This window comes from Pseudophryne corroboree, chromosome 2, assembly GCF_028390025.1.
Source record: "Pseudophryne corroboree isolate aPseCor3 chromosome 2, aPseCor3.hap2, whole genome shotgun sequence".
Classification (NCBI taxonomy): Eukaryota; Metazoa; Chordata; class Amphibia; order Anura; family Myobatrachidae; genus Pseudophryne; species Pseudophryne corroboree.
In genome coordinates this window covers 1,008,130,899-1,008,158,636 of record NC_086445.1, presented here as the reverse complement: position 1 = coordinate 1,008,158,636, position 27,738 = coordinate 1,008,130,899, and the positions used below count along the sequence as shown (strand labels likewise).

At 50.1% G+C, this 27,738-nt stretch overlaps 1 protein-coding gene across 1 annotated transcript in view; it reads right to left on the bottom strand.

Moving 5' to 3' along the window:
* The window catches only part of GET1 (guided entry of tail-anchored proteins factor 1), a 339,667-nt gene that overhangs the window by 293,321 nt on the left and 18,608 nt on the right, over nt 1–27,738 (bottom strand). The window contains exon 2 of the mRNA XM_063956589.1: nt 23,572–23,737. Coding sequence (XP_063812659.1) covers nt 23,572–23,737 — 166 coding nt within the window. The remainder of the gene's footprint in view (nt 1–23,571; nt 23,738–27,738) is intronic.

Sequence of the window (27,738 nt, the reverse complement as noted above, 5' to 3'; positions counted from 1 at the left end):
TAGGAAGTGCAGAAAACGACCCAGCTGAAATTCCTCTGTTGGGGCCTTCCTGGCCTCACACCACGCAACATATTTTCGCCAAATACGGTGATAATGGTTTGCGGTTACTTCTTTCCTGGCTTTTATCAGCGTAGGAATGACTTCCTCCGGAATGCCCTTTTCCTTTAGGATCCGGAATTCAACCGCCATGCCGTCAAACGCAGCCGCGGTAAGTCTTGGAACAGACAGGGCCCCTGCTGTAGCAGATCCTGTCTGAGCGGTAGAGGCCATGGGTCCTCTGATATCATTTCTTGAAGTTCTGGGTACCAAGCTCTTCTTGGCCCATCCGGAACCACGAGTATCGTTCTTACTCCTCGTTTTCTTATTATTCTCAGTACCTTTGGTATGAGAGGCAGAGGAGGGAATACATAAACCGACTGGTAAACCCACGGTGTCACTAGAGCGTCCACAGCTATTGCCTGAGGGTCCCTTGACCTGGCGCAATATCTAGTTTTTCGTTTAGGCGGGATGCCATCATGTCCACCTGTGGCCTTTCCCAACGGTTTACCAACAGTTGGCAGACTTCTGGATGAAGTCCCCACTCTCCCGGGTGTAGGTCGTGTCTGCTGAGGAAGTCTGCTTCCCAGTTGTCCACTCCCGGAATGAACACTGCTGACAGTGCTAAGACGTGATTTTCCGCCCATCGGAGAATCCTTGTGGCTTCTACCATCACCATCCTGCTTCTTGTGCCGCCCTGTCGGTTTACATGGGCGACTGCCGTGATGTTGTCTGATTGGATCAGTACCGGCTGGTTTTGAAGCAGAGGCCTTGCCAGACTTAGGGCATTGTAAATGGCCCTCAGTTCCAGAATATTTATGTGTAGGGACGACTCCTGACTTGACCAAAGTCCTTGGAAATTTCTTCCCTGTGTGACTGCCCCCCAGCCTCGAAGGCTGGCATCCGTGGTTACCAGGACCCAGTCCTGTATGCCGAATCTGCGGCCCTCTTGAAGATGAGCACTCTGCAGCCACCACAGTAGAGATACCCTGGTCCTTGGAGACAGGGTTATCAGCCGATGCATCTGAAGATGCGATCCCGACCACTTGTCCAAGAGGTCCCACTGAAAGGTTCTTGCATGGAACCTGCCGAATGGAATTTTGCTTCGTAAGAAGCTACCATTTTTCCCAGGACTCGTGTGCAGTGATGCACCGATACCTGTTTTGGTTTCAGGAGGTCTCTGACTAGAGATGACAGCTCCTTGGCTTTCTCCTGCGGGAGAAACACTTTTTTCTGTTCTGTGTCCAGAACCATCCCCAGGAACAGTAGGCGTGTGGTAGGAACCAGCTGTGACTTTGGAATGTATAGAATCCATCCGTGCTGTTGTAGCACTTCCCGAGATAGTGCTACTCCGACCAACAACTGCTCCTTGGACCTCACCTTTATAAGGAGATCGTCCAAGTACGGGATAATTAAAACTCCCTTTTTCGAAGGAGTATCATCATTTCTGCCATTACCTTGGTAAAGACCCTCGGTGCCGTGGACAGTCCAAACGGCAGTGTTTGGAATTGGTAATGGCAATCCTGTACCACAAATCTGAGGTACTCCTGGCAAGGATGGTAAATGGGGACATGTAGGTAAGCCTCCTTGATGTCCAGGGATACCATGTAATCCCCCTCCTCCAGGCTTGCAATAACCGCCCTGAGCGATTCCATCTTGAACTTGAATTTTTTTATGTATGTGTTCAAGGATTTCAAATTTAAAATGGGTCTCACCGAACCGTCCGGTTTCGGTACCACAAACAGTGTGGAATAGTAACCCCGTCCTTGTTGAAGTAGGGGCACCTTGACTATCACCTGCTGGGAATACAGCTTGTGAATTGCCTCTAGCACAGCCTCCCTGCCTGAGGGAGTTGTCGGCAAGGCAGATTTGAGGAAACGGCGGGGGGGGAGACGCCTCGAATTCCAGCTTGTACCCCTGAGATACTACTTGAAGGATCCAGGGATCCACCTGTGAGCGAGCCCACTGATCGCTGAAATTTTTGAGGCGGCCCCCCACCGTACCTGGCTACGCCTGTGGAGCACCCGCGTCATGCGGTGGACTCAGAGGAAGCGGGGGAAGAATTTTGATTCTGGGAACTGGCTGACTGGTGCAGCTTTTTCCCTCTTCCCTCGTCTCTGTGCAGAAAGGAAGCGCCTTTTACCCGCTTGCTTTTTTGAAGCCGAAAGGACTGTACCTGATAATACAGTGCTTTCTTAGGCTGTGAGGAAACCTGAGGTAAAAAAAAATTCTTCCCAGCTGTTGCTGTGGATACGAGGTCCCAGAGACCATCCCCAAACAATTCCTCACCCTTATAAGGCTCTATGTGCCTTTTAAAGTCAGCATCACCTGTCCAGTGTCAGGTCTCTAATACCCTCCTGACAGAATGGACATTGCATTAATTCTGGATGCCAGCCGGCAAAATATCCCTCTGTGCATCCCTCATATATAAGACGACGTCTTATGTTCGCAAAATAGTATCCCTGTTTGACAGGGTTACAGACCACGCTGCAGCAGCACTATCTGCAGGTCTCAGTCTAGTACCTGAGTGTGTAAATACAGACTTCAGGATAGCCTCCTGCTTTTTATCAGCAGGTACCTTCAAAGTGGCCGTATCCTAAGACGGCAGTGCCACCTTTTTTGACAAACGTGTGAGCGCCTTATCCACCCTAGGGGATATCTCCCAGCGTAACTTATCCTCTGGCGGGAAAGGGTACGCCATCAGTAACTTTTTAGAAATTACCAGTTTCTTATCGGGGGAACCCACGCTTTTTCACACTTCATTCACTCATTTGATGGGGGAACAAAACACTGCCTGCTTTTTCTCCCCAAACATAAAACCCTTTTTTAGTGGTACTTGGGTTAATGTCAGAAATGTGTAACACATTTTTTATTGCCGGGATCATGTAACGGATGTTCCTAGTGGATTGTGTATATGTCTCAACCTCGTCGACACTGGAGTCAGACTCCGTGTCGACATCTGTGTCTGCCATCTGAGGGAGCGGGCGTTTTTGAGCCCCTGATGGCCTTTGAGACGCCTGGGCAGGCGCGGGCTGAGAAGCCGGCTGTCCCATAGCAGTTACGTCATCCAGCTTTTTATGTAAGGAGTTGACACTGTCGGTTTATACCTTCCACCTATCCATCCACTCTGGTGTCGGCCCCACAGGGGGCGACATCACATTTATCGGCATCTGCTCTGCCATCACATAAGCCTCCTCATCAAACGTGTCGACACAGCCGTACCGACACACCGCACACACACAGGGAATGCTCTGACTGAGGACAGGACCCCACACAGCCCTTTGGGGAGACAGAGAGAGAGTATGCCAGCACACACCAGAGCGCTATATAATTTAGGGATTAACACTATATTGAGTGAATTTTTCCCAATAGCTGCTTGTATATACAATATTGCGCCTAAATTTAGTGCCCCCCCTCTCTTTTTAACCCTTTGAGCCTGCAAACTACAGGGGAGAGCCTGGGGAGCTGTCTTCCAGCTGCACTGTGAAGAAAAAATGGCGCCAGTGTGCTGAGGGAGATAGCTCCGCTCCTTTTTCGCGGACTTTTCTCCCGCTTTTTTATGGATTCTGGCAGGGGTATTTATCACATATATAGCCTCTGGGGCTATATATTGTGATATATTTGCCAGCCAAGGTGTTTTTATTGCTGCTCAGGGCGCCCCCCCCCCCAGCGCCCTGCACCCTCAGTGACCGGAGTGTGAAGTGTGCATGAGGAGCAATGGCGCACAGCTGCAGTGCTGTGCGCTACCTTGGTGAAGACTGATGTCTTCTGCCGCCGATTTTCCGGACCTCTTCTTGCTTCTGGCTCTGTAAGGGGGACGGCGGCGCGGCTCCGGGAACGAACACCAAGGCCAGTTCCATGCGGTCGATCCCTCTGGAGCTAATGGTGTCCAGTAGCCTAAGAAGCCCAAGCTAGCTGCAAGCAGGTAGGTTCGCTTCTTCTCCCCTTAGTCCCTCGATGCAGTGAGCCTGTTGCCAGCAGGTCTCACTGTAAAATAAAAAACCTAAAATAAACTTTCTTTCTAGGAGCTCAGGAGAGCCCCTAGTGTGCATCCAGCTCGGCCGGGCACAGAAATCTAACAGAGGCTTGGAGGAGGGTCATAGTGGGAGGAGCCAGTGCACACCAGGTAGTCTAAAAGCTTTCTTTTAGTTGTGCCCAGTCTCCTGCGGAGCCGCTATTCCCCATGGTCCTTTCGGAGTTCCCAGCATCCACTAGGACGTTAGAGAAATTCTTATTTTCTCTGACGTCCTAGTGGATGCTGGGTACTCCGTAAGGACCATGGGGATTATACCAAAGCTCCCAAACGGGCGGGAGAGTGCGGATGACTCTGCAGCACCGAATGAGCAAACTCAAGGTCCTCCTCAGCTAGGGTATCAAATTTGTAGAATTTTGCAAACGCGTTTGACCCCGACCAGGTAGCAGCTCGGCAAAGTTGTAAAGCCGAGACCCCTCGGGCAGCCGCCCAAGAAGAGCCCCCTTCCTCGAGGAATGAGCTTTTACTGATTTAGGATGCGGCAGTTCAGCCGCAGAATGTGCAAGTCGAATCGTGCTACAGATCCAGCGAGCAATAGTCTGCTTAGAAGCAGGAGCACCCAGCTTGTTGGGTGCATGCAGGATAAACAGCGAGTCAGTATTTCTGACTCTAGCCGTCCTGGAAACATAGATTTTCAGGGCCCCGACTACGTCCAGCAACTTGGAATCCAAGTCCCGAGTAGCCGCAGGCACCACAATAGGTTGGTTCAAATGAAACGCTGATACCACCTTAGGGAGAAATTGGGGACGAATCCTCAATTCTGCCCTGTCCATATGGAAGATCAAATAAGGGCTTTTAAATGACAAAGCCGCCAATTCTGACACACGCCTAGCCGAAGCCAAGGCCAAAAACATGACCACTTTCCACGTGAGATACTTCAACTCCACGGTCTGAAGTGGCTCAAAACAATGTGATTTTAGGAAATCCAACACTACGTTGAGATCCCAAGGTGCCACTGGAGGCACAAAAGGGGGCTGAATATACAGCACTCCCTTAAGAACGTCTGAACTTCATGCAGCGTCTTTCCTAGCCTTTAACAGCGTAGGAATCACTTCATCTGGAACGCCCTTTTCCGTTAGGATCCGGCGTTCAACCGCCAAGCCTTCAAACGCAGCCGCGGTAAGTCTTGGAACAGACAGGGCCCCTGCAGTAACAGGTCCTGTCTGAGAGACAGAGGCCATGGGTCCTCCAAGATCATTTCTTGTAGTTCTGGGTACCAAGTTCTTCTTGGCCAATCCGGAACTACGACTATAGTTCTTACTCCTCTCTTACTTACTATCCTCAGTACCTTGGGTATGAGAGGAAGAGGAGGGAACACATAAACCGACTGGTACACCCACGGTGTCACTAGTGCGTCCACAGCTATCGCCTGAGGGTCTCATGACCTGGCGCAATACTTTTTTAGCTTTTTGTTGAGGCGGGACGCCATCATGTCAACCTGTGGCCGTTCCCAACGGTTCACAATCTGCGTGAAGACTTCTGGATGAAGTCCCCACTCTCCCGGGTGGAGGTCGTGCCTGCTGAGGAAGTCTGCTTCCTAGTTTTCCACACCCGGAATGAACACTGCTGACAGTGTTAGCACGTGATACTCCGCCCATCGGAGAATCCTTGTGGCTACTGCCAACGCCATCCTGCTTCTTGTGCCGCCTTGTCGGTTTACATGGGCGACAGCCGTGATGTTGTCTGACTGATTCAGCACCGGCTGGTTTTGAAGCAGGGGTTCTGCTTGACTTAGGGCATTGTAAATGGCCCTTAGGTCCAGAATATTTATGTGTAGGGAAGTCTCCAGACTCGACCATTGTCCTTGGAAGTTTCTTCCCTGAGTGACTGCTCCCCAACCTCGGAGGCTTGCATCCGTGGTCACCAGGACCCAGTCCTGAATGCCGAATCTGCGGCCCTCGAGAAGATGAGCACTCTGCAGCCACCACAGCAGAGACACCCTGGCCCTCGGGGACAGGGTGATCAGCCGATGCATCTGAAGATGCGATCCTCACTTGTCTAACAGGTCCCACTGAAAGCTCCTTGCATGGAACCTGCCGAAGGGAATTGCTTCGTAAGAAGCTACCATCTTTTCCAGGACCCGCGTGCAATAATGCACCGACACCTGTTTTGGTTTTAGGAGGTCTCTGACCAGAGATGACAACTCCTTGGCCTTCTCCTCCGGGAGAAACACCTTCTTCTGTTCTGTGTCCAGAAACATGCCCAATATCAGCAGACGCGTCGTAGGAACCCGCTGCGACTTTGGGATATTCAGAATCCAGCCGTGCTGTTGTAGCACTTCCTGAGATAATGCTACTCTGATCAACGACTGCTCCTTGGACCTCGCCTTTATAAGGAGATCGTCCAAGTACGGGATAATTATAACTCCCTTCTTTCGAAGGAGTATCATCATTTTGGCCATTACCTTGGAACACACCCTTGGTGCCGTGGACAGACCAAACGGCAACGTCTGTAATTGGTAATGGCAGTTCTGTACCACAACCTTGAGGTACTCCTGGTGAGGTGGGTAAATGGGGACATGTAGGTAAGCATCCTTGATGTCCAGTGATACCATAAAATCCCCCTCTTCCAGGCTTGCAATAACCGCCCTGAGCGATTCCATTTTGAACTTGAACTTCCTTATATAAGTGTTCAAGGATTTCAAATTTAGAATGGGTCTCACCGAACCGTCTGGTTTCGGTATCACAAACATTGTGGAATAGTAACCTCGTCCCTGTTGAAGGAGAGGAACTTTGATTATCACCTGCTGGAGGTACAGCTTGTGAATTGCCACCAGTACTACCTCCCTTTCCTTGGGAGTAGCAGGCAAGGCTGATTTGAGGTAACGGCGAGGGGGAGACGTCTCGAACTCCAGCTTGTATCCCTGAGATACCTGTAGAGCCCAGAGATCCACCTGTGAGCGAACCCACTGGTCGCTGAATTTCCGGAGACGGGCCCCCACCGCACCTGGCTCCACCTGTGGAGCCCCAGCGTCATGCGGTGGACTTAGTGGAAGCAGGGGAGGATATTTGTTCCTGGGAACTGGCTGTCTGGTGCAGCTTTTTCCCTCTACCCCTACCTCTGGGCAGAAAGGACGCGCCTCTGACCGCTTGCCTTTCTGAGGCCGAAAGGACTGTACTTGATAATACGGTGCTTTCTTAGGCTGTGAGGGGACCTGAGGTAAAAAAGTCGACTTCCCAGCTGTTGCTGTGGACACGAGGTCCGAGAGACCATCCCCAAACAATTCCTCACCCTTATAAGGCAAAACTTCCATGTGCCTTTTAGAATCAGCATCACCTGTCCACTGCCGAGTCCATAATACTCTCCTGGCAGAAATGGACATTGCATTAATTCTAGATGCCAGCCGGCTAATGTCCCTCTGTGCATCTCTCATATATAAGACTACGTCTTTAATATGCTCTATAGTTAGCAAAATAGTATCTCTGTCAAGGGAATCAATGTTATCTGACAGGGAATCAGACCATGCTGCTGCAGCACTACACATCCATGCTGAAGCAATAGCAGGTCTCAGTATAGTATCTGAGTGTGTATACACAGACTTCAGGATAGCCTCCTGCTTTCTATCTGCAGGCTCCTTTAAGGCGGCCGTATCCTGAGAAGGCAGTGCCACCTTTTTTGATAAGCGTGTGAGCGCCTTGCCCACCCTAGGGGATGTCTCCCAGCGTAACCTATCCGTTGGCGGGAAAGGGTACGCCATTAGTAACCGCTTAGAAATCACTAGTTTCTTATCTGGGGAACACCATGCTTCTTCACACAATTCATTTAACTCATCAGATGGGGGAAAAGTCACTGGCTGCTTTTTCTCCCCAAACATAATACCCTTTTTTTTTTGGTAACCGGGTTAATGTCAGAAATGTGCAACACATTTTTCATTGCCGTAATCATACATCGGATGGCCCTTGTGGATTGTACATTTGTCTCATCCTCATCGACACTGGAGTCAGACTCCGTGTCGACATCTGTGTCTGCCATCTGAGGAAGCGGGCATTTTTGAGCCCCTGATGGCCTCTGAGATGCCTGGGCAGGCGCGGGCTGAGATGCCGGCTGTCCCACACCTGCGTCATCGAACCTTTTATGCAAGGAGTTGACACTGTCGGTTAATACCTTCCACATATCCATCCACTCAGGTGTCGGCCCCGCAGGGGGCGACATCACACTTATCGGCACCTGCTCCGCCTCCACGTAAGCGTCCTCATCAAACATGTCGACACACCGCACACACACACAGGGAATGCTCTGACTGAGGTCAGCACCCCACAAAGTCCTTTGGGGAGACAGAGAGAGAGTATGCCAGCACACACCAGAGCGCTATATAACAGAGGGATAATAAGAATTTACTCACCGGTAATTCTATTTCTCGTAGTCCGTAGTGGATGCTCGGAACTCCGTAAGGACCATGGGGAATAGACGGGCTCCGCAGGAGACTGGGCACTCTAAGAAAGAATTAGGACTACTGGTGTGCACTGGCTCCTCCCTCTATGCCCCTCCTCCAGACCTCAGTTAGGGAAACTGTGCCCGGAAGAGCTGACACAATAAGGAAAGGATTTGGAATCCTGGGTAAGACTCATACCAGCCACACCAATCACACCGTACAACTCGTGATACTATACCCAGTTAACAGTATGAATAATAACTGAGCCTCACGAACAGATGGCTCATAACAATAACTATATACAAGTATTGCAGACAATCCGCACTTGGGATGGGCGCCCAGCATCCACTACGGACTACGAGAAATAGAATTACCGGTGAGTAAATTCTTATTTTCTCTGACGTCCTAGTGGATGCTGGGAACTCCGTAAGGACCATGGGGATTATACCAAAGCTCCCAAACGGGCGGGAGAGTGCGGATGACTCTGCAGCACCGAATGAGCAAACTCAAGGTCCTCCTCAGCCAGGGTATCAAACTTGTAGAATTTTGCAAACGTGTTTGATCCCGACCAGGTAGCAGCTCGGCAAAGTTGTAAAGCCGAGACCCCTCGGGCAGCCGCCCAAGAAGAGCCCACCTTCCTCGTGGAATGGGCTTTGACTGATTTAGGATGCGGCAGTCCCGCCGCAGAATGTGCAAGTTGAATCGTGGAGCAGATCCAGCGAGCAATAGTCTGCTTAGAAGCAGGAGCACCCAACTTGTTGGGTGCATGCAGGATAAACAGCGAGTCAGTCTTTCTGACTCTAGCCGTCCTGGAAACATAGATTTTCAGGGCCCGGACTACGTCCAGCAACTTGGAAGCCTCCAAGTCCTGAGTAGCTGCAGGCACCACAATAGGTTGGTTCAAGTGAAAAGCTGATACCACCTTAGGGAGGAATTGGGGACGCGTCCTCAATTCTGCTCTGTCCATATGGAAGATCAGATAGGGGCTTTTACAGGCCAAAGCCGCCAATTCTGACACCCGCCTAGCCGAAGCCAAGGCCAAAAGCATGACCACTTTCCACGTGAGATATTTTAATTCCACGGTCTGAAGTGGCTCAAACCAATGTGATTTTAGGAAATCCAACACCACGTTGAGATCCCAAGGTGCCACTGGGGGCACAAAAGCGGGCTGAATATGCAGCACTCCCTTAACAAACGTCTGAACTTCAGGCAGTGAAGCCAGTTCTTTTTGAAAGAAAATAGACAGGGCCGAAATCTGGACTTTAATGGATCCCAATTTTAGGCCCATAGTCACTCCTGACTGTAGGAAGTGCAGAAAACGACCCAGCTGAAATTTTGCTGTGGGGGCCTTCATAGCCTCACACCAAGCAACATATTTTCGCCATATGCGGTGATAATGCTTTGCTGTCACCTCTTTCCTAGCCTTTATCAGCGTAAGAATGACTTCAACTGGAATGCCCTTTTCCATCAGGATCCGGTGTTCAACCGCCATGCCGTCAAACGCAGCCGCGGTTAGTCTTGGAACAGACAGGGCCCCTGCTGTAGCAGGTCCTGTCTGAGAGGCAGAGGCCAAGGGTCCTCTGATATCATTTCTTGTAGTTCCGGGTACCAAGTCCTTCTTGGCCAATCCGGAACGATGAGTATAGTTCTTACTCCTCTTTTTCTTATTATCCTCAGCACCTTTGGTATGAGAGGAAGAGGAGGGAACACATAAACCGACTGGTACACACACGGTGTCACTAGAGCGTCCACAGCTATCGCCTGAGGGTCCCTTGACCTGGCGCAATATCTTTTTAGCTTTTTGTTTAGGCGGGACGCCATCATGTCCACCTGTGGCCGTTCCCAACGGTTTACAATCAGTTGGAAGACTTCTGGATGAAGTCCCCACTCTTCCGGGTGGAGGTCGTGCCTGCTGAGGAAGTCTGCTTCCCAGTTGTCCACTCCCGGAATGAACACTGCTGACAGTGCTATCACATGATTTTCCGCCCATCGGAGAATCCTTGTGGCTTCTGCCATCGCCATCCTGCTTCTTGTGCCGCCCTGTCGGTTTACATGGGCGACCGCCGTGATGTTGTCTGACTGAATCAGCACCGGCTGGTTTTGAAGCAGGGGTCTTGCCTGACTTAGGGCAGTGTAAATGGCCCTTAGTTCCAGAATATTTATGTGTAAGGAAGCCTCCTGACTTGACCATTGTCCTTGGAAGTTTCTTCCCTGAGTGACTGCCCCCCAACCTCGGAGGCTTGCATCTGTGGTTACCAGGACCCAGTCCTGTATGCCGAATCTGCGGCCCTCTAGAAGATGAGCACTCTGCAGCCACCACAGCAGAGACACCCTGGCCCTCTGGGACAGGGTGATCAGCCGATGCATCTGAAGATGCGATCCGGACCACTTGTCTAACAGATCCCACTGAAAGATCCTTGCATGGAACCTGCCGAATGGAATTGACTCGTAAGAAGCTACCATCTTTCCCAGGACTCGCGTACAGTGATGCACCGACACCTGTTTTGGTTTCAGGAGGTCTCTGACCAGAGATGACAACTCCTTGGCCTTCTCCTCCGGGAGAAACACCTTCTTCTGTTCTGTGTCCAGAATCATACCCAGGAACAGCAGACGCGTCGTAGGAACCAGCTGCGACTTTGGAATATTCAGAATCCAGCCGCGCTGTTGTAGCACTTCCTGAGATAGTGCTACTCCGACCAACAACTGCTCCCTGGACCTCGCCTTTATAAGGAGATCGTCCAAGTATGGGATAATTAGAACTCCCTTCTTTCGAAGGAGTATCATCATTACGGCCATTACCTTGGTAAATACCCTCGGTGCCGTGGACAGACCAAACGGCAACGTCTGGAATTGGTAATGGCAGTCTTGTACCACAAATCGGAGGTACACCTGGTGAGGTGGGTAAATGGGGACATGCAGGTACGCATCCTTGATGTCCAGTGATACCATGTAATCCCCTTCTTCCAGGCTTGCAATAACCGCCCTGAGCGATTCCATTTTGAACTTGAACCTTCTTATATAAGTGTTCAAGGATTTTAAATTTAGAATGGGTCTCACCGAACCGTCTGGTTTCGGTACCACAAACATTGTGGAATAGTAACCCCGTCCCTGTTGAAGGAGGGGAACTTTTATTATCACCTGCTGGAGGAACGGCTTGTGAATTGCCGCCAGCACCACCTCCCTGTCCGGGGGGGTAGCTGGCAAGGCTGATTTGAGGTAACGGCAAGGGGGAGACGTCTCGAATTCCAGCTTGTATCCCTGAGATACCACTTGTAGAACCCAGGGATCCACCTGTGAGCAAACCCACCGGTCGCTGAAGTTCCGGAGACGGGCCCCCACCGCACCTGGCTCCACCTGTGGAGCCCCAGCGTCATGCGGTGGATTTAGTGGAAGCAGGGGAGGATTTCTGTTCTTGGGAACTGGCTGTATGGTGCAGCTTTTTCCCTCTACCCCTGCCTCTGGGCAGAAAGGACGCGCCTTTAACCCGCTTGACTTTCTCGGGCCGAAAGGACTGTACCTGATAGTACGGTGCTTTCTTTGGCTGTGAGGGAACCTGGGGTAAAAATGTCGACTTCCCAGCTGTCGCTGTGGAAACGAGGTCCGAGAGACCATCCCCAAACAATTCCTCACCCTTGTAAGGCAAAACCTCCATGTGCCTTTTAGAATCCGCATCACCTGTCCACTGCCGAGTCCATAATACTCTCCTGGCAGAAATGGACATTGCATTTATTCTAGATGCCAGCCGGCAAATATCCCTCTGTGCATCTCTCATGTATAAGACTACGTCTTTAATATGCTCTATGGTTAGCAATATAGTGTCCCTGTCAAGGGAATCAATATTATCAGACAGGGAATCCGACCACGCTGCTGCAGCACTGCACATCCATGCTGAAGCAATAGCAGGTCTCAGTATAGTACCTGAGTGTGTATATACAGACTTCAGGATAGCCTCCTGCTTTCTATCCGCAGCCTCCTTTAAGGCGGCCGTATCCTGAGACGGTAGTGCCACCTTTTTTGACAAGCGTGTGAGCGCTTTATCCACCCTCGGGGATGTCTCCCAACGTACCCTGTCCTCTGGCGGGAAAGGGTACGCCATTAGTAACTTTTTAGAAATCACTAATTTTTTATCAGGGGATGCCCACGCTTCTTCACACACTTCATTTAACTCATCTGAAGGGGGAAAAACCACTGGTTGCTTTTTCTCCCCAAACATAATACCCTTTTTAGTGGTACTTGGGTTAATGTCAGAAATGTGCAACACATTTTTCATTGCCGTAGTCATGCAACGGATAGCCTTAGTGGAATGCACATTAGTCTCGTCGTCGTCGACACTGAAGTCAGACTCCGTGTCGACATCTGTGACTGCCATCTGAGGTAGCGGGCGTTTTTGAGCCCCTGATGGCCTTTGAGACGCCTGGGCAGGCACTGGCTGAGAAGCCGGCTGTCCCACAGCTGTTATGTCATCAAACCTTTTATGTAAGGAGTTGACACTGTCGGTTAATACCTTCCACATATCCATCCACTCTGGTGTCGACCCCGCAGGGGGTGACATCCCATTTATCGGCACCTGCTCCGCCTCCACATAAGCCTCCTCATCAAACATGTCGACACAGCCGTACCGACACACCGCACACACACAGGGAATGCTCTGACTGAGGACAGGACCCCACAAAGTCCTTTGGGGAGACAGAGAGAGAGTATGCCAGCACACACCACAGCGCTATATAACACAGGGATTTTACACTACACAAAGTGATTTTCCCTATAGCAGCTATAATACACAGTATTGCGCCTAAATTTAGTGCCCCCCCTCTCTTTTTTACCCTATTGAGCCTGGAAACTACAGGGGAGAACCTGGGGAGCGTCCTTCCAGCGGAGCTGTGAAGAGGAAATGGCGCCAGTGTGCTGAGGGAGATAGCCCCGCCCCTTTTTCGGCGGGCTTCTCCCGCTCTTTATATTAATATTATGGCAGGGGATTTTTACACATATATAGCTTATTAGACTATATTATGTGTTTTTTGCCATTTTTAAGGTAATCCAATTGCAGCCCAGGGCGCGCCCCCCCCCCCCCCCCCCAGCGCCCTGCACCCATCAGTGACCGGAGTATGTGGTGTGCATGGGGAGCAATGGCGCACAGCTGCAGTGCTGTGCGCTACCTTAATGAAGACCGGAGTCTTCAGCCGCCGATTTTCTCCTCGGAATCTTCCGTCTTCTGGCTCTGCAAGGGGGACGGCGGCGCGGCTCCGGGACCGGACGACCGAGGCTGGGCCTGTGTTCGATCCCTCTGGAGCTAATGGTGTCCAGTAGCCTAGAAGCCCAAGCTAGCTGCAAGCAGGTAGGTTCGCTTCTCTCCCCTAAGTCCCTCGTAGCAGTGAGTCTGTTGCCAGCAGATCTCACTGAAAATAAAAATAAGAATTTACTTACCGATAATTCTATTTCTCGTAGTCCGTAGTGGATGCTGGGGACTCCGTCAGGACCATGGGGATTAGCGGCTCCGCAGGAGACAGGGCACAAAAGTAAAAGCTTTAGGATCAGGTGGTGTGCACTGGCTCCTACCCCTATGACCCTCCTCCAAGCCTCAGTTAGGATACTGTGCCCGGACGAGCGTACACAATAAGGAAGGATTTTGAATCCCGGGTAAGACTCATACCAGCCACACCAATCACACTGTACAACCTGTGATCTGAACCCAGGTAACAGCATGATAACAGCGGAGCCTCTGACAAGATGGCTCACAACAATAATAACCCGATTTTTGTAACAATAACTATGTACAAGTATTGCAGACAATCCGCACTTGGGATGGGCGCCCAGCATCCACTACGGACTACGAGAAATAGAATTATCGGTAAGTAAATTCTTATTTTCTCTGACGTCCTAAGTGGATGCTGGGGACTCCGTCAGGACCATGGGGATTATACCAAAGCTCCCAAACGGGCGGGAGAGTGCGGATGACTCTGCAGCACCGAATGAGAGAACTCCAGGTCCTCCTCAGTCAGGGTGTGCCCCTGACCAAGTATCAGCTCGGCAAAGTTGATACTTTGGGCATTTACATAATTTGGCTGTGGCAGGCCTGCCACAGAATGTGCAAGCTGAATTGTACTACACATCCAACTAGCAATCGACTGCTTAGAAGCAAGAGCACCCAGTTTGTTGGGTGCATACAGGATAACAGCAAGTCAGTCTTCCTGACTCCAGCCGTCCTGGAAACTATATTTTCAGGGCCCTGACAACATCTAGCAACTTGGAGTCCTCCAAGTCCCTAGTAGCCGCAGGTACCACAATAAGCTGGTTCGGGTGAAACACTGACACCACCTTAGGGAGAAACTGGGGATGAGTCCGCAGCTCTGCCCTGTCCGAATGGACAATCAGATATGGGCTTTTTGAGACAAACGCCGCCAATTCTGACACTCGCCTGGCCGAGGCCAGGGCCAACAGCATGGTCACTTTCCCTGTGAGATATTTCAAATCCACAGATTTGAGCGGTTTAAACCAATGTGATTTTAGGAATCCCAGAACTACGTTGAGATCCCACAGTGCCACTGGAGGCACAAAAGGGGGTTGTATATGCAGTACTCCCTTGACAAACTTCTGGACTTCAGGAACTGAAGCCAATTCTTTCTGGAAGAAAATCGACAGGGCCGAAATTTGAACCTTAATGGACCCCAATTTGAGGCCCATAGACACTCCTGTTTGCAGGAAATGCAGGAAACGACCGAGTTGAAATTTCTTCATGGGGCCTTCCTGGCCTCACACCACGCAACATATTTTCGCCACATGTGGTGATAATGTTGTGCGGTCACCTCCTTCCTGGCTTTGACCAGGGTAGGAATGACCTCTTCCGGAATGCCTTTTTTCCCTTAGGATCCGGCGTTCAACCGCCATGCCGTCAAACGCAGCCGCGGTAAGTCTTGGAACAGACATGGTACTTGCTGAAGCAAGTCCCTTCTTAGCGGCAGAGGCCATGAGTCCTCTGTGAGCATCTCTTGAAGTTCCGGGTACCAAGTCCTTCTTGGCCAATCCGGAGCCACGAGTATAGTTCTTACTCCTCTACGTCTTATAATTCTCAATACCTTGGGTATGAGAAGCAGAGGAGGGAAGACATACACCGACTGGTACACCCACGGTGTTACCAGAACGTCCACAGCTATTGCCTGAGGGTCTTTTGACCTGGCGCAATACTTGTCCAGTTTTTTGTTCAGGCGGGACGCCATCATGTCCACCTTTGGTCTTTTCCAACGGTTCACAATCATGTGGAAGACTTCCCGATGAAGTCCCCACTCTCCCGGGTGGAGGTTGTGCCTGCTGAGGAAGTTTACGTGGGCGACTGCCGTGATGTTGTCCCACTGGATCAATACCGGCTGACCTTGAAGCAGAGGTCTTGCTAAGCTTAGAGCATTGTAAATTGCCCTTAGCTCCAGTATATTTATGTGGAGAAAAATCTCCAGACTTGATCACACTCCCTGGAAATTTTTTCCCTGTGTGACTGCTCCCCAGCCTCTCAGGCTGGCCTCCGTGGTCACCAGCATCCAATCCTGAATGCCGAATCTGCGGCCCTCTAGAAGATGAGCACTCTGTAACCACCACAGGAGAGACACCCTTGTCCTTGGAGATAGGGTTATCCGCTGATGCATCTGAAAATGCGATCCGGACCATTTGTCCAGCAGATCCCACTGAAAAGTTCTTGCGTGGAATCTGCCGAATGGAATCGCTTCGTAATAAGCCACCATTTTTCCCAGGACTCTTGTGCAATGATGCACTGACACTTTTCCTGGTTTTAGGAGGTTCCTGACTAGCTCGGATAACTCCCTGGCTTTCTCCTCCGGGAGAAACACCTTTTTCTGGACTGTGTCCAGAACCATCCCTAGGAACAGCAGACGTGTCGTCGGAAACGGCTGCGATTTTGGATATTTAGAATCCACCCGTGCTGTCGTAGAACTACTTGAGATAGTGTTACTCCGACTTCCAACTGTTCTCTGGACCTTGCCCTTATCAGGAGATCGTCCAAGTAAGGGATAATTAAGACGCCTTTTCTTTGAAGAAGAATCATCATTTCGGCCATTACTTTGGTAAAGACCCGAGGTGCCGTGGACAATCCAAACGGCAGCGTCTGAAACTGATAGTGACAGTTCCGTACCACGAACCTGAGGTACCCTTGGTGAGAAGGGCAATTTGGGACATGGAGGTAAGCATCCTTGATGTCCAGGGACACCATATAGTCCCCTTCTTCCTGGTTCGCTATCACTGCTCTGAGTGACTCCATCTTGATTTGAACCTTTGTATGTAAGTGTTCAAAGATTTCCCATTTAGAATAGGTCTCACCGAGCCGTCTGGCTTCAGTACCACAATATAGTGTGGAATAATACCCCTTTCCTTGTTGTAGGAGGGGTACTTTGATTATCACCTGCTGGGAATACAGCTTGTGAATTGTTTCCAATACTGCCTCCCTGTCGGAGGAAGGCGTTGGTAAAGCAGACATCAGGAGCCTGCGAGGGGGAGACGTCTCGAATTTCCAGTCTGTACCCCTGGGATACTACTTGTAGGATCCAGGGGTCCACTTGCGAGTGAGCCCACTACGCGCTGAAACTCTTGAGACGACCCCCCACCGCACTTGAGTCCGCTTGTACGGCCCCAGCGTCATGCTGAGGACTTGGCAGAAGCTGTGGAGGGCTTCTGTTCCTGGGAATGGGCTGCCTGCTGCAGTCTTCTTCCCTTTCCTCTATCCCTGGGCAGATATGACTGGCCTTTTGCCCGCTTGCCCTTATGGGGACGAAACGACTGAGGCTGAAAAGACGGTGTCTTTTTCTGCTGAGATGTGATTTGGGGTAAAAAAGGTGGATTTTCCAGCTGTTGCCGAGGCCACCAGGTCCGATGGACCGACCCCAAATAACTCCTCCCCTTTATACGGCAATACTTCCATGTGCCGTTTGGAATCTGCATCACCTGACCACTGTCGTGTCCATAAACATCTTCTGGCAGATATGGACATCGCACTTACTCTTGATGCCAGAGTGCAAATATCCCTCTGTGCATCTCGCATATATAGAAATGCATCCTTTAAATGCTCTATAGTCAATAAAATACTGTCCCTGTCAAGGGTATCAATATTTTCAGTCAGGGAATCCGACCAAGCCACCCCAGCGCTGCACATCCAGGCTGAGGCGATCGCTGGTCGCAGTATAACACCAGTATGTGTGTATATACCTTTTTAGGATATTTTCCAGCCTCTCAGCTGGCTCCTTGAGGGCGGCCCTATCTGGAGACGGTACCGCCACTTGTTTTGATAAGCGTGTGAGCGCCTTATCCACCCTAAAGGGTGTTTTCCAACGCGCCCTAACTTCTGGCGGGAAAGGGTATACCGCCAATAATTTTCTATCGGGGGAAACCCAAGCATCATCACACACTTCATTTAATTTATCTGATTCAGGAAAAACTACAGGTAGTTTTTTCACACCCCACATAATACCCTTCTTGTGGTACTTGTAGTATCAGAAATATGTAACACCTCCTTCATTGCCCTTAACATGTAACGTGTGGCCCTAAAGGAAAATACGTTTGTTTCTTCACCGTCGACACTGGAGTCAGTGTCCGTGTCTGTGTCTGTGTCGACCGACTGAGGTAAATGAGCGTTTTACAGCCCCTGACGGTGTTTGAGACGCCTGGACAGGTACTAATTTGTTTGCCGGCCGTCTCATGTCGTCAACCGACCTTGCAGCGTGTTGACATTATCACGTAATTCCTTAAATAAGCCATCCATTCCGGTGTCGACTCCCTAGAGAGTGACATCACCATTTCAGGCAATTGCTCCGCCTCCTCACCAACATCGTCTTCATACATGTCGACACACACGTACCGACACACAGCACACACACAGGGAATGCTCTGATAGAGGACAGGACCCCACTAGCCCTTTGGGGTGACAGAGGGAGAGTTTGCCAGCACACACCAAAAACGCTATAATTATACAGGGACAACCTTTATATAAGTGTTTTTCCCTTATAGCATTTTAATATATATATATACATATCGCCAAATAAGTGCCCCCCCTCTCTGTTTTAACCCTGTTTCTGTAGTGCAGTGCAGGGGAGAGCCTGGGAGCCTTCCCACCAGCATTTCTGTGAGGGAAAATGGCGCTGTGTGCTGAGGAGAATAGGCCCCGCCCCGTTTTCGGCGGGCTTCTTCTCCCGTTTTTCTGAGACCTGGCAGGGGTTAAATACATCCATATAGCCCCCCAGGGGCTATATGTGATGTATTTTTAGCCAGAATAAGGTACTATCATTGCTGCCCAGGGCGCCCCCCCCCAGCGCCCTGCACCCTCAGTGACCGCTGCTATGAAGTGTGCTGACAACAATGGCGCACAGCTGCAGTGCTGTGCGCTACCTTATGAAGACTGAAGAGTCTTCTGCCGCCGTTTCTGGACCTTCACTTTTCGGCATCTGCAAGGGGGGTCGGCGGCGCGGCTCCGGGACGAACCCCAGGGTGAGACCTGTGTTCCGACTCCCTCTGGAGCTAATGGTGTACAGTAGCCTAAGAAGCCAATCCATCCTGCACGCAGGTGAGTTCACTTCTCTCCCCTAAGTCCCTCGTAGCAGTGAGCCTGTTGCCAGCAGGACTCACTGAAAATAAAAAACCTAACAAACTTTTACTCTAAGCAGCTCTTTAGGAGAGCCACCTAGATTGCACCCTTCTCGGCCGGGCACAAAAATCTAACTGAGGCTTGGAGGAGGGTCATAGGGGGAGGAGCCAGTGCACACCACCTGATCCTAAAGCTTTTACTTTTGTGCCCTGTCTCCTGCGGAGCCGCTAATCCCCATGGTCCTGACGGAGTCCCCAGCATCCACTTAGGACGTCAGAGAAAAACCTAATAAATACTTTCTTTACTAGGAGCTCAGGAGAGCCCCTAGTGTGCAACCAGCTCGAGCCGGGCACAGATTCTAACTGAGGTCTGGAGGAGGGGCATAGAGGGAGGAGCCAGTGCACACCAGTAGTCCTAATTCTTTCTTAGAGTGCCCAGTCTCCTGCGGAGCCCGTCTATTCCCCATGGTCCTTACGGAGTTCCCAGCATCCACTAGGACGTCAGAGAAATACACTATACACAAAGTGAATTTTCCCCCTATAGCTGCTAATATCACAATTTGCGCCTAAATTTATGTGCCCCCCCTCTCTTTTTTACCCTTTCTGTAGTGTATACTGCAGGGGAGAGCCTGGGAGCGTCCTTCCAGCGGAGCTGTGAAGAGAAAATGGCGCTGGCTGTGCTGAGGAAGAGAGCCCCGCCCCTTCAGCGGCGGGCTTCTCCCGCTTTTTATAATGTTAATGGCGGGTTTTTTTGCACATATACAGTGTTATACACTGTATTATGCGCTTTTTGTGCCAAAAGGTATACAAATTGCAGCCCAGGGTGCCCCCCCCCCAGCGCCCTGCACCCACCAGTGACCGGAGCGTGTGGTGTGCTGTGGGAGCAATGGCGCACAGCTGCAGTGCTGTGCGCTACCTTATTGAAGACCGGAGTCTTCAGCCGCCGATTTTCTCCCGGAATCTTCCGTCTTCTGGCTCTGCAAGGGGGACGGCGGCGCGGCTCCGGGAACGGACGATCGAGGTCGGGCCCTGTGTTCGATCCCTCTGGAGCTAATGGTGTCCAGTAGCCTTAGAAGCACAAGCTAGCTGCAAGCAGGTAGGTTTGCTTCTCTCCCCTAAGTCCCTCGTAGCAGTGAGTCTGTTGCCAGCAGATCTCACTGAAAATAAAAAAAACTAACAAATACTTTCTTTATAGTGAACTCAGGAGAGCCCACTAAGTGCATCCAGCTCAGGCCGGGCACAGATTCTAACTGAGGTCTGGAGGAGGGGCATAGAGGGAGGAGCCAGTGCACACCAGATGTAGTACCTAATCTTTCTTTAAAGAGTGCCCAGTCTCCTGCGGAGCCCGTCTATTCCCCGTGGTCCTTACGGAGTACCCAGCATCCACTAGGACGTCAGAGAAAAGGGAGTACCTCCAAGGTCTTATTGGAGTCCAGGTCCACCTTCCATGACCTCAACCACAGAATACGGCGAGCCAGGATGGACGTAATCGATGCATTAGCCGCCAACACACCTGCCTCGGAGGACGCCTCCTGAATGTAATAGGCGGTGGTGGTATGTGAGACAGGTACTGTCTGCCAATGTCAGATATATCCTGAGGCAGCTCTTCCTCTAATGACTGAACCCATGCTTCAATTCCTTTTGCAGCCCAAGAGGCTGCTATAGTGGGTCTATGGGGGGGTAATCAACTCTTTCTGCACATGCTATATCTGCCACCCCTGCAGTGCACATGGTTTTGCCCAACTGCTAACAAAATTCCTGCTGCGATCAACTTGGAATTACCCCCTATGTACAGCACCTAAGGGAGTAAATAGACTTCAGGCATCCCTCCACACGCTAACTGTTGATTCCTTCTGTGAGGTGACAGTGGTGACAGGCAGAGTAGACGACACCACTAGACGGGTGACATGGGAATCCACCGATGGTGAATTTTCCCACTTGTTACACAACTCTGTAGTGAGAGGATAGCGAGTAAACATCCTTTTAGACAGGGAGAGTTTCTATCCTGGAGAAGACCAGGGTTCTTGTTGTATGTCCACTAGATGGTCAGAATGCAGTAATATTTTAGGTACCTTCTGACGTTTAAACTTATCAGGTTTCTTAGACACCGTAGTGGAATCCTCATCACCATCAGTGATTTGTAGGATCTGCTTAATAGCAACCACTAAGTCAGGGACATGAACCTGAGTAGTAGATTCCTTGTCAGAAGCAGCCGTGTCAGTGTCTGACGGGACAGTATACTCCCCATCCTCATCAGAAGACAATGGATTGTGAGGAGAAAGTAGCCCGCTTAGATGAACCCGTGACGTGAGAATGACTTGGGGCAGTTATATGTCCAAGGATTGACTCAAGTGCTGCCAAGTGGGTAGACAAATTATCCGCCCAAGGCGGATTTACCATAGGGACAATATGTGGCTGTAATTGCACAGGAAAGCCCCTAGGGGGCATAGGGAGTGTCACAAGCGTATTTAGCATAGCTGAGGATGCCGCCCAAGGTGGCTCCTGATTGGTTATAGGAGCCGCGGACTGACTGGGAGATGTATGGCACAAAGTACACAGACCGTCATACAAAACTTCCCCCTCAGGCAAATGCTTGGCGCATGCGCTGCAGGATGCAGGAGCGTCCTCGGATTTCCCACCCTTTGCGTTAGACATTATTAGTGGATGCAACCGCAGAGCGTACGATACAGCCAGACAGAGTACAACACCTGCGAATAAATTCCCTAGTATGTGACTGCGCACACAGTACACAAACACCAGCAAATAAGTCTGGTATTATGCGACTGAGTGCCTAGTACACAACACCAGCGAATAAATCCGGTATTAGGTGACATAGGGGGTCATTCCGAGTTGTTCGCTTGCTAGCAGATTTTAGCAGCAGTGCACACGCTAGGCCGCCGCCCTCTGGGAGTGTATCTTAGCTTAGCAGAATAGCGAACGAAAGATTAGCAGAATTGCGAATAGAAAATTCTTAGCAGTTTCTGAGTAGCTCGAGACTTACTCCTACATTGCGATCAGCTCAGCCCGTTTCGTTCCTGGTTTGACGTCACAAACACGCCCTGCGTTCGGCCAGTCACTCCCCCGTTTCTCCAGACACTCCCGCGTTTTATCCTGGTACGCCTGCGTTTTTCCGCACACTCCCAGAAAACGGTCAGTTTCCGCCCAGAAACACCCACTTCCTGTCAATCACACTCAGAACACTTCAACAATGAAAATTCTTCGTTCGGACGTGAGTAAATCTACTAAGTTTTGAGCTAAAATACTTAGCGCATGCGCCCTGCATACCATGCGCATTTTCGCCTTAATCGCTCCGTTGCGAAAATCGGCAACGAACGAACAACTCGGAATGACCCCCTGAGTACACAGTAGAGTACACTTTAATCGGTAAATACTGTGAAACACTATATATGGACCCTGACGCACCTAGTCCCCTAGGGTACAGAATACAGTGATAGATATAGCTGGGATACACTGAAAGTGAAATCCACACAGCAAATACCGGCACACACAGTCACAGTGACAATGCAGATAATTATTTTAGTAACACAATAAAACTGCACTGGACTAGTATATGTATATTATATTTAACAATGCACGGTCTGAGACCGGATGGATATATCAGAATACTTGTACAATATATTCTGGCACAGGTACACTTGTTCTTAACTAACGCTGTCTTAATATTGACTTGTAGAATACTTAAGTGCTTGTAAAACCACGGCGCTGATGTACAGGCGGGTTTACAAAGGAGACCTTGCCCTGCAGTCCCGGAGACCAGTCGCATCTATTTTAGAAAATGGCGCCCAGCATCTCAGTCAGGGAGTGAGGGAGAATGTGAGGCAGCTCCAGGGCGGGAACACCAGCAGTACATGACGCCCTGGGCCGGAGGAGGGAGCGCCAGCTCCCCTATGCTGGACTTCACCACCGGGTACTATGGAGTCTTATTAAAGTGGATATTAGTATATCCGACCTGTACTCCTATGCCCTGGTGGATATAGTGGGGTCCCTGCTCGGTCACAGTGTCCACGCCAGTGTCGCAGTCCGTCTCCCTAGACTGTGATCGGAACGCGATTTAATGGCGGGTCGCGCATGGAGGCCCCTCTTACCTTCTACCATCTGTAGCAGCCACGCAAACCAGGAGAGCGCTGCGACCGTGTGCCCAATGCCGGAGTGCCCCCGCCGCAAGTACCCGGGAACAGAGCCAGCAGAAGTATGCAGCGCTGCTGGGGTGGTGACGCAGCAGCGGTACAGAATGTCACCCTGACATATAAAGTTCTGCGGCCCTTGAAGTCTTCTAAAAGCTTTTTCAGGGTTGCCCAGTGCAGCCCCCCTGTTAAGTGACCCGCTCATGCAGGCACCAACTTGAAACTGAGCTCACAGTGCCTGGAGGCGGGGTTATAGAGGAGGCCCCAATGCATCCTGGGACAGCTAAAGCTTTAACCTGTTGGTGCCTGGATCCAGAGCCATCTCTACACCCCAATGTATTCCCTGTGGAACACAGTGTACCCCACTGCAGAAAATATAATATTGATACATTTGAAAAAAAAATTATTACCATGGGTTTTAAGTTTGTCAGTCATCTTGTTGATTTTACGTTCCAATCTGGCATATCTGGCAAACTCATCCATCATACTGATATTTGAGAGTTCTTGTCTCATAATTTGGATATCAGCTCTCATCTGCTGCTCCTGCTCTACATCCGTCTGCAGTAACCTGGACACCTAAACACATTTACAAAACAGAAAAGAGATATGCTCTCAGAATTTAGTATAAGGGCAAAATAAACAGCTCTTCTGTACATCTAATAGGGTATGACAAAATGGAAGTATATGGAAAACTGTATTATGTAGTGTATTTTGTTATAGATCATACAATTCCTAACATTGTACTTAGTGCTTGTATTATCTGCAGAGAAAATAAGAATTTACTTACCGATAATTCTATTTCTCGGAGTCCGTAGTGGATGCTGGGGTTCCTGAAAGGACCATGGGGAATAGCGGCTCCGCAGGAGACAGGGCACAAAAAGTAAAGCTTTCCGATCAGGTGGTGTGCACTGGCTCCTCCCCCCATGACCCTCCTCCAGACTCCAGTTAGGTACTGTGCCCGGACGAGCGTACACAATAAGGGAGGAATTTTGAATCCCGGGTAAGACTCATACCAGCCACACCAATCACACTGTACAACCTGTGATCTGAACCCAGTTAACAGTATGATAACAGCGGAGCCTCTGAAAAGATGGCTCACAACAACAATAACCCGATTTAGTTAGCAATAACTATGTACAAGTATTGCAGATAATCCGCACTTGGGATGGGCGCCCAGCATCCACTACGGACTCCGAGAAATAGAATTATCGGTAAGTAAATTCTTATTTTCTCTATCGTCCTTGTGGATGCTGGGGTTCCTGAAAGGACCATGGGGATTATACCAAAGCTCCCAAACGGGCGGGAGAGTGCGGATGACTCTGCAGCACCGAATGAGAGAACTCCAGGTCCTCTTTTGCCAGGGTATCAAATTTGTAGAATTTTACAAACGTGTTCTCCCCCGACCACGTAGCTGCTCGGCAAAGTTGTAATGCCGAGACCCCTCGGGCAGCCGCCCAAGATGAGCCCACCTTCCTTGTGGAATGGGCCTTAACAGATTTAGACTGTGGCAGGCCTGCCACAGAATGTGCAAGTTGAATTGTGCTACCAATCCCACGAGCAATCGACTGCTTAGAAGCAGAAGCACCCAGCATTGTTGGGTGCATACAGGATAAACAGCAAGTCAGATTTCCTGACTCCAGCCAACCTGGAAACTATATTTTCAGGGCCCTGATAACATCCAGCAACTTGGAGTCCTCCAAGTCCCTAGTAGCCGCAGGTACCACAATAAGCTGGTTCAGGTGAAACGCTGACACCACCTTAAGGAGAAACTGGGGACGAGTCCGCAGCTTTGTTCTGTCCGAATGGACAATCAGATATGGCTTTGTGAGATAAAGCCGCCAATTCTGACACTCGCCTGGCCGAGGCCAGGACCAACAGCATGGTCATTTTCCATGTGAGATATATCAAATCCACAGATTTGAGTTGTTTAAACCAATGTGATTTTTTAGGAATCCCAAAACTACGTTGAGATCGCCCAGTGCCACTGGAGACATCAAAGGGGCTGTATATGCAGTACTCCCTTAACAACTTCTGGACTTCAGGAACTGAAGCCAATTTCTTTCTGGAAGAAAATCAACAGGCCGAAATTTGAACCTTAATGGACCCAATTTGAGACCCATAGACACTCCTGTTTGCAGGAATTGTAGAAATTAACCTAGTTGAAATTCTTCCGTGGAGCCTTCCTGGACTCACACCCTGGCACATATTTTCACCTAAGTGGTGATAATGTTGTGCGGTCACCTCCTTCCTGGCTCTGACCAGGGTAGGGATGACCTCTTCCGGAATGCCTCTTTCCCTTAGGATCCGGCGTTCACCCGCCTTGGCGTCAACGCAGCTGCGGTAAGTCCCGGAACAGACACGGTTCTTGCCGAATCAAGACCCTTCTTAGTATCTCTTGAAGTTCCGGGAACCAAGTCCTTCTTGGCCAAACCGGAGCCACGAGTATAGTTCTTACTCCTCTCCTTCCTATCATTTTCAATACATTGGGTATGAAAAGCAGAGGATGGAACACATACACCGACTGGTACACCGACGGTGTTACCAGAGCGTCCCAGCTATTGCCTGAGTGTCTCTTGACCTGGCGCTTCAGGTGGGACGCCATCATAACCACCTTTGGTCTTTCCCAACGGTTTACAATCATGTGGAAACTTCCAGATTAAGTTTCCACTTTTCCGGGTGGAATTCATTTATGCTGAGGAAATCTTCCCAGTTGCCCACTCCCGGAATGAACACTGCTGACAGTGTTATCACATGATTTTCCGCCCAGCGAAGAATCCTTGCTGTCATTGCCCTCCTGCTTCTTGTGTCGCCCCGTCTGATAACGTGGGCGACCGCCATGATGATGTCCTACTGGATCAGCACCGGTTGACTTTGAAGCAGGAGTCTTCCTAGGCTCAGAGCATTGTAAATTGCCCTTAGCTCCAGTATATTCATGTGGAGAGAAGTCTCCAGACTTGACCACACTTCCTTGGAAATTTTTTCCCTGTGTGACTACTCCCCAGCCTCTCAGGCTGGTATCCGTGGTCCCCAGAACACAGTCCTGAATGCTGAGTGTGCTGCCCTCTAAAAGATGAGCACTCTGCAGCCCCCACAGAATAGACACCCTTGTCCTTGGAGACAGGATTATCCGCTGATGCATCTGAAAATGCGATCCGGACCATTCGTCCAGCAAATCCCCTGAGATCTGCCGAATGGAATCGCTTCGTAAGAAGCCACCATTTTTCCCAGGACTCCTGTGCATTGATGCACTGATACTTGGCCTGGTTTTAGGAGGTTTCTGACTAGGTCGAATAACTCCTTGGCTTTTTCCTCCCGGAGGAACACCTTTTTCTGGACTATGCCCAGAATCATTCCTAGGAACAGCAGACGTATCGTCGGAAAACAGCTGTGATTCTTGGAATATTTAGAATCCAGTCGTGCTGTCGTAGAACTACTTTAGATAGTGCTCTTCCGACCTCCAACTGTTCTCTGGAACTTGCCCTTTTCAGGATATCGTCCAAGTAAGGGATAATTTAGATGCCTTTTTTCTTTGAAGAAACATCTTTTCGGCCATTACCTTGGTAAAAGGCCCGGGGTGCCGTGGATAATTCAAACGGCATCGTCTGAAACTGATATTGACAGTTCTGTACCACGAACCAGAGGTACCCTTGTTGAGAAGGGCAAATTTGGACATGGAGGTAATCCTTGATGTCCAGGGACACCATATAGTCCCCTTTTTTCCGGTTCGCTATCACTGCTCTGAGTGACTCCATCTCGATTTGAACCTTTTATGTAAGTGTTCAAAGATTTCAGTTTAGACTATGTCTCACCAAGCCGTCTGGCTTCAGTACCACAATATAGTGTGGAAAAATAATACCCTTTTCCTTGTTGTAGGAGGGGTACTTTGATTATCACCTGCTGGATATACAGCTTGTGAATTGTTTCCAATGCTGCCTCCCTGTCGGAGGGAGCCGTTGGTAAAGCAGACTTCAGAAACCTGCGAGGAGAAGATGTCTCAACTCTCCAATCTGTACCCCTGGGATAATACTTGTACTATCTAGGGGTCAACCTGCGAGTGATCCCACTGCGCGCTGAGACTCTTGAGACTACCCCCCCACCTTGAGTCCGCTTGCACGGCCCCAGCGTCATGCTGAGGACTTGGCAGACGCGGTGGAGGGCTTCTTTTCCTGGGAAGGGGCTGCCTGCTGCAGTCTACTTCCCTTACCTCTATGTCTGGGCAGATATGACTGGCCTTTTGCCTGCATGCCCTCATGGGAAAGGAAGGATTGAGGCTGAAAAGACGGTGTCTTTTTCAGCTGAGATGTAACTTGGGGTAAAAAGGTTGGATTTCCCAGCTGTTGCCGTGGTCCCCAGGTCCGATGGACCGACCCCAACTAACTCCTTCCCTTTATACGGCAATACTTCCATGTGCCGTATGGGATCTGTATCACCTGACCACTGTCGTGTCCATGACATCTTCTGGGTGATATGGACAACGTACTTATCTTGATGCCAGAGAGCAAATATCCCTCTGTGCATCTCACGTACATATATATAGAATGCATCCTATTAAATGCTCTATATGAATAAAATATTTT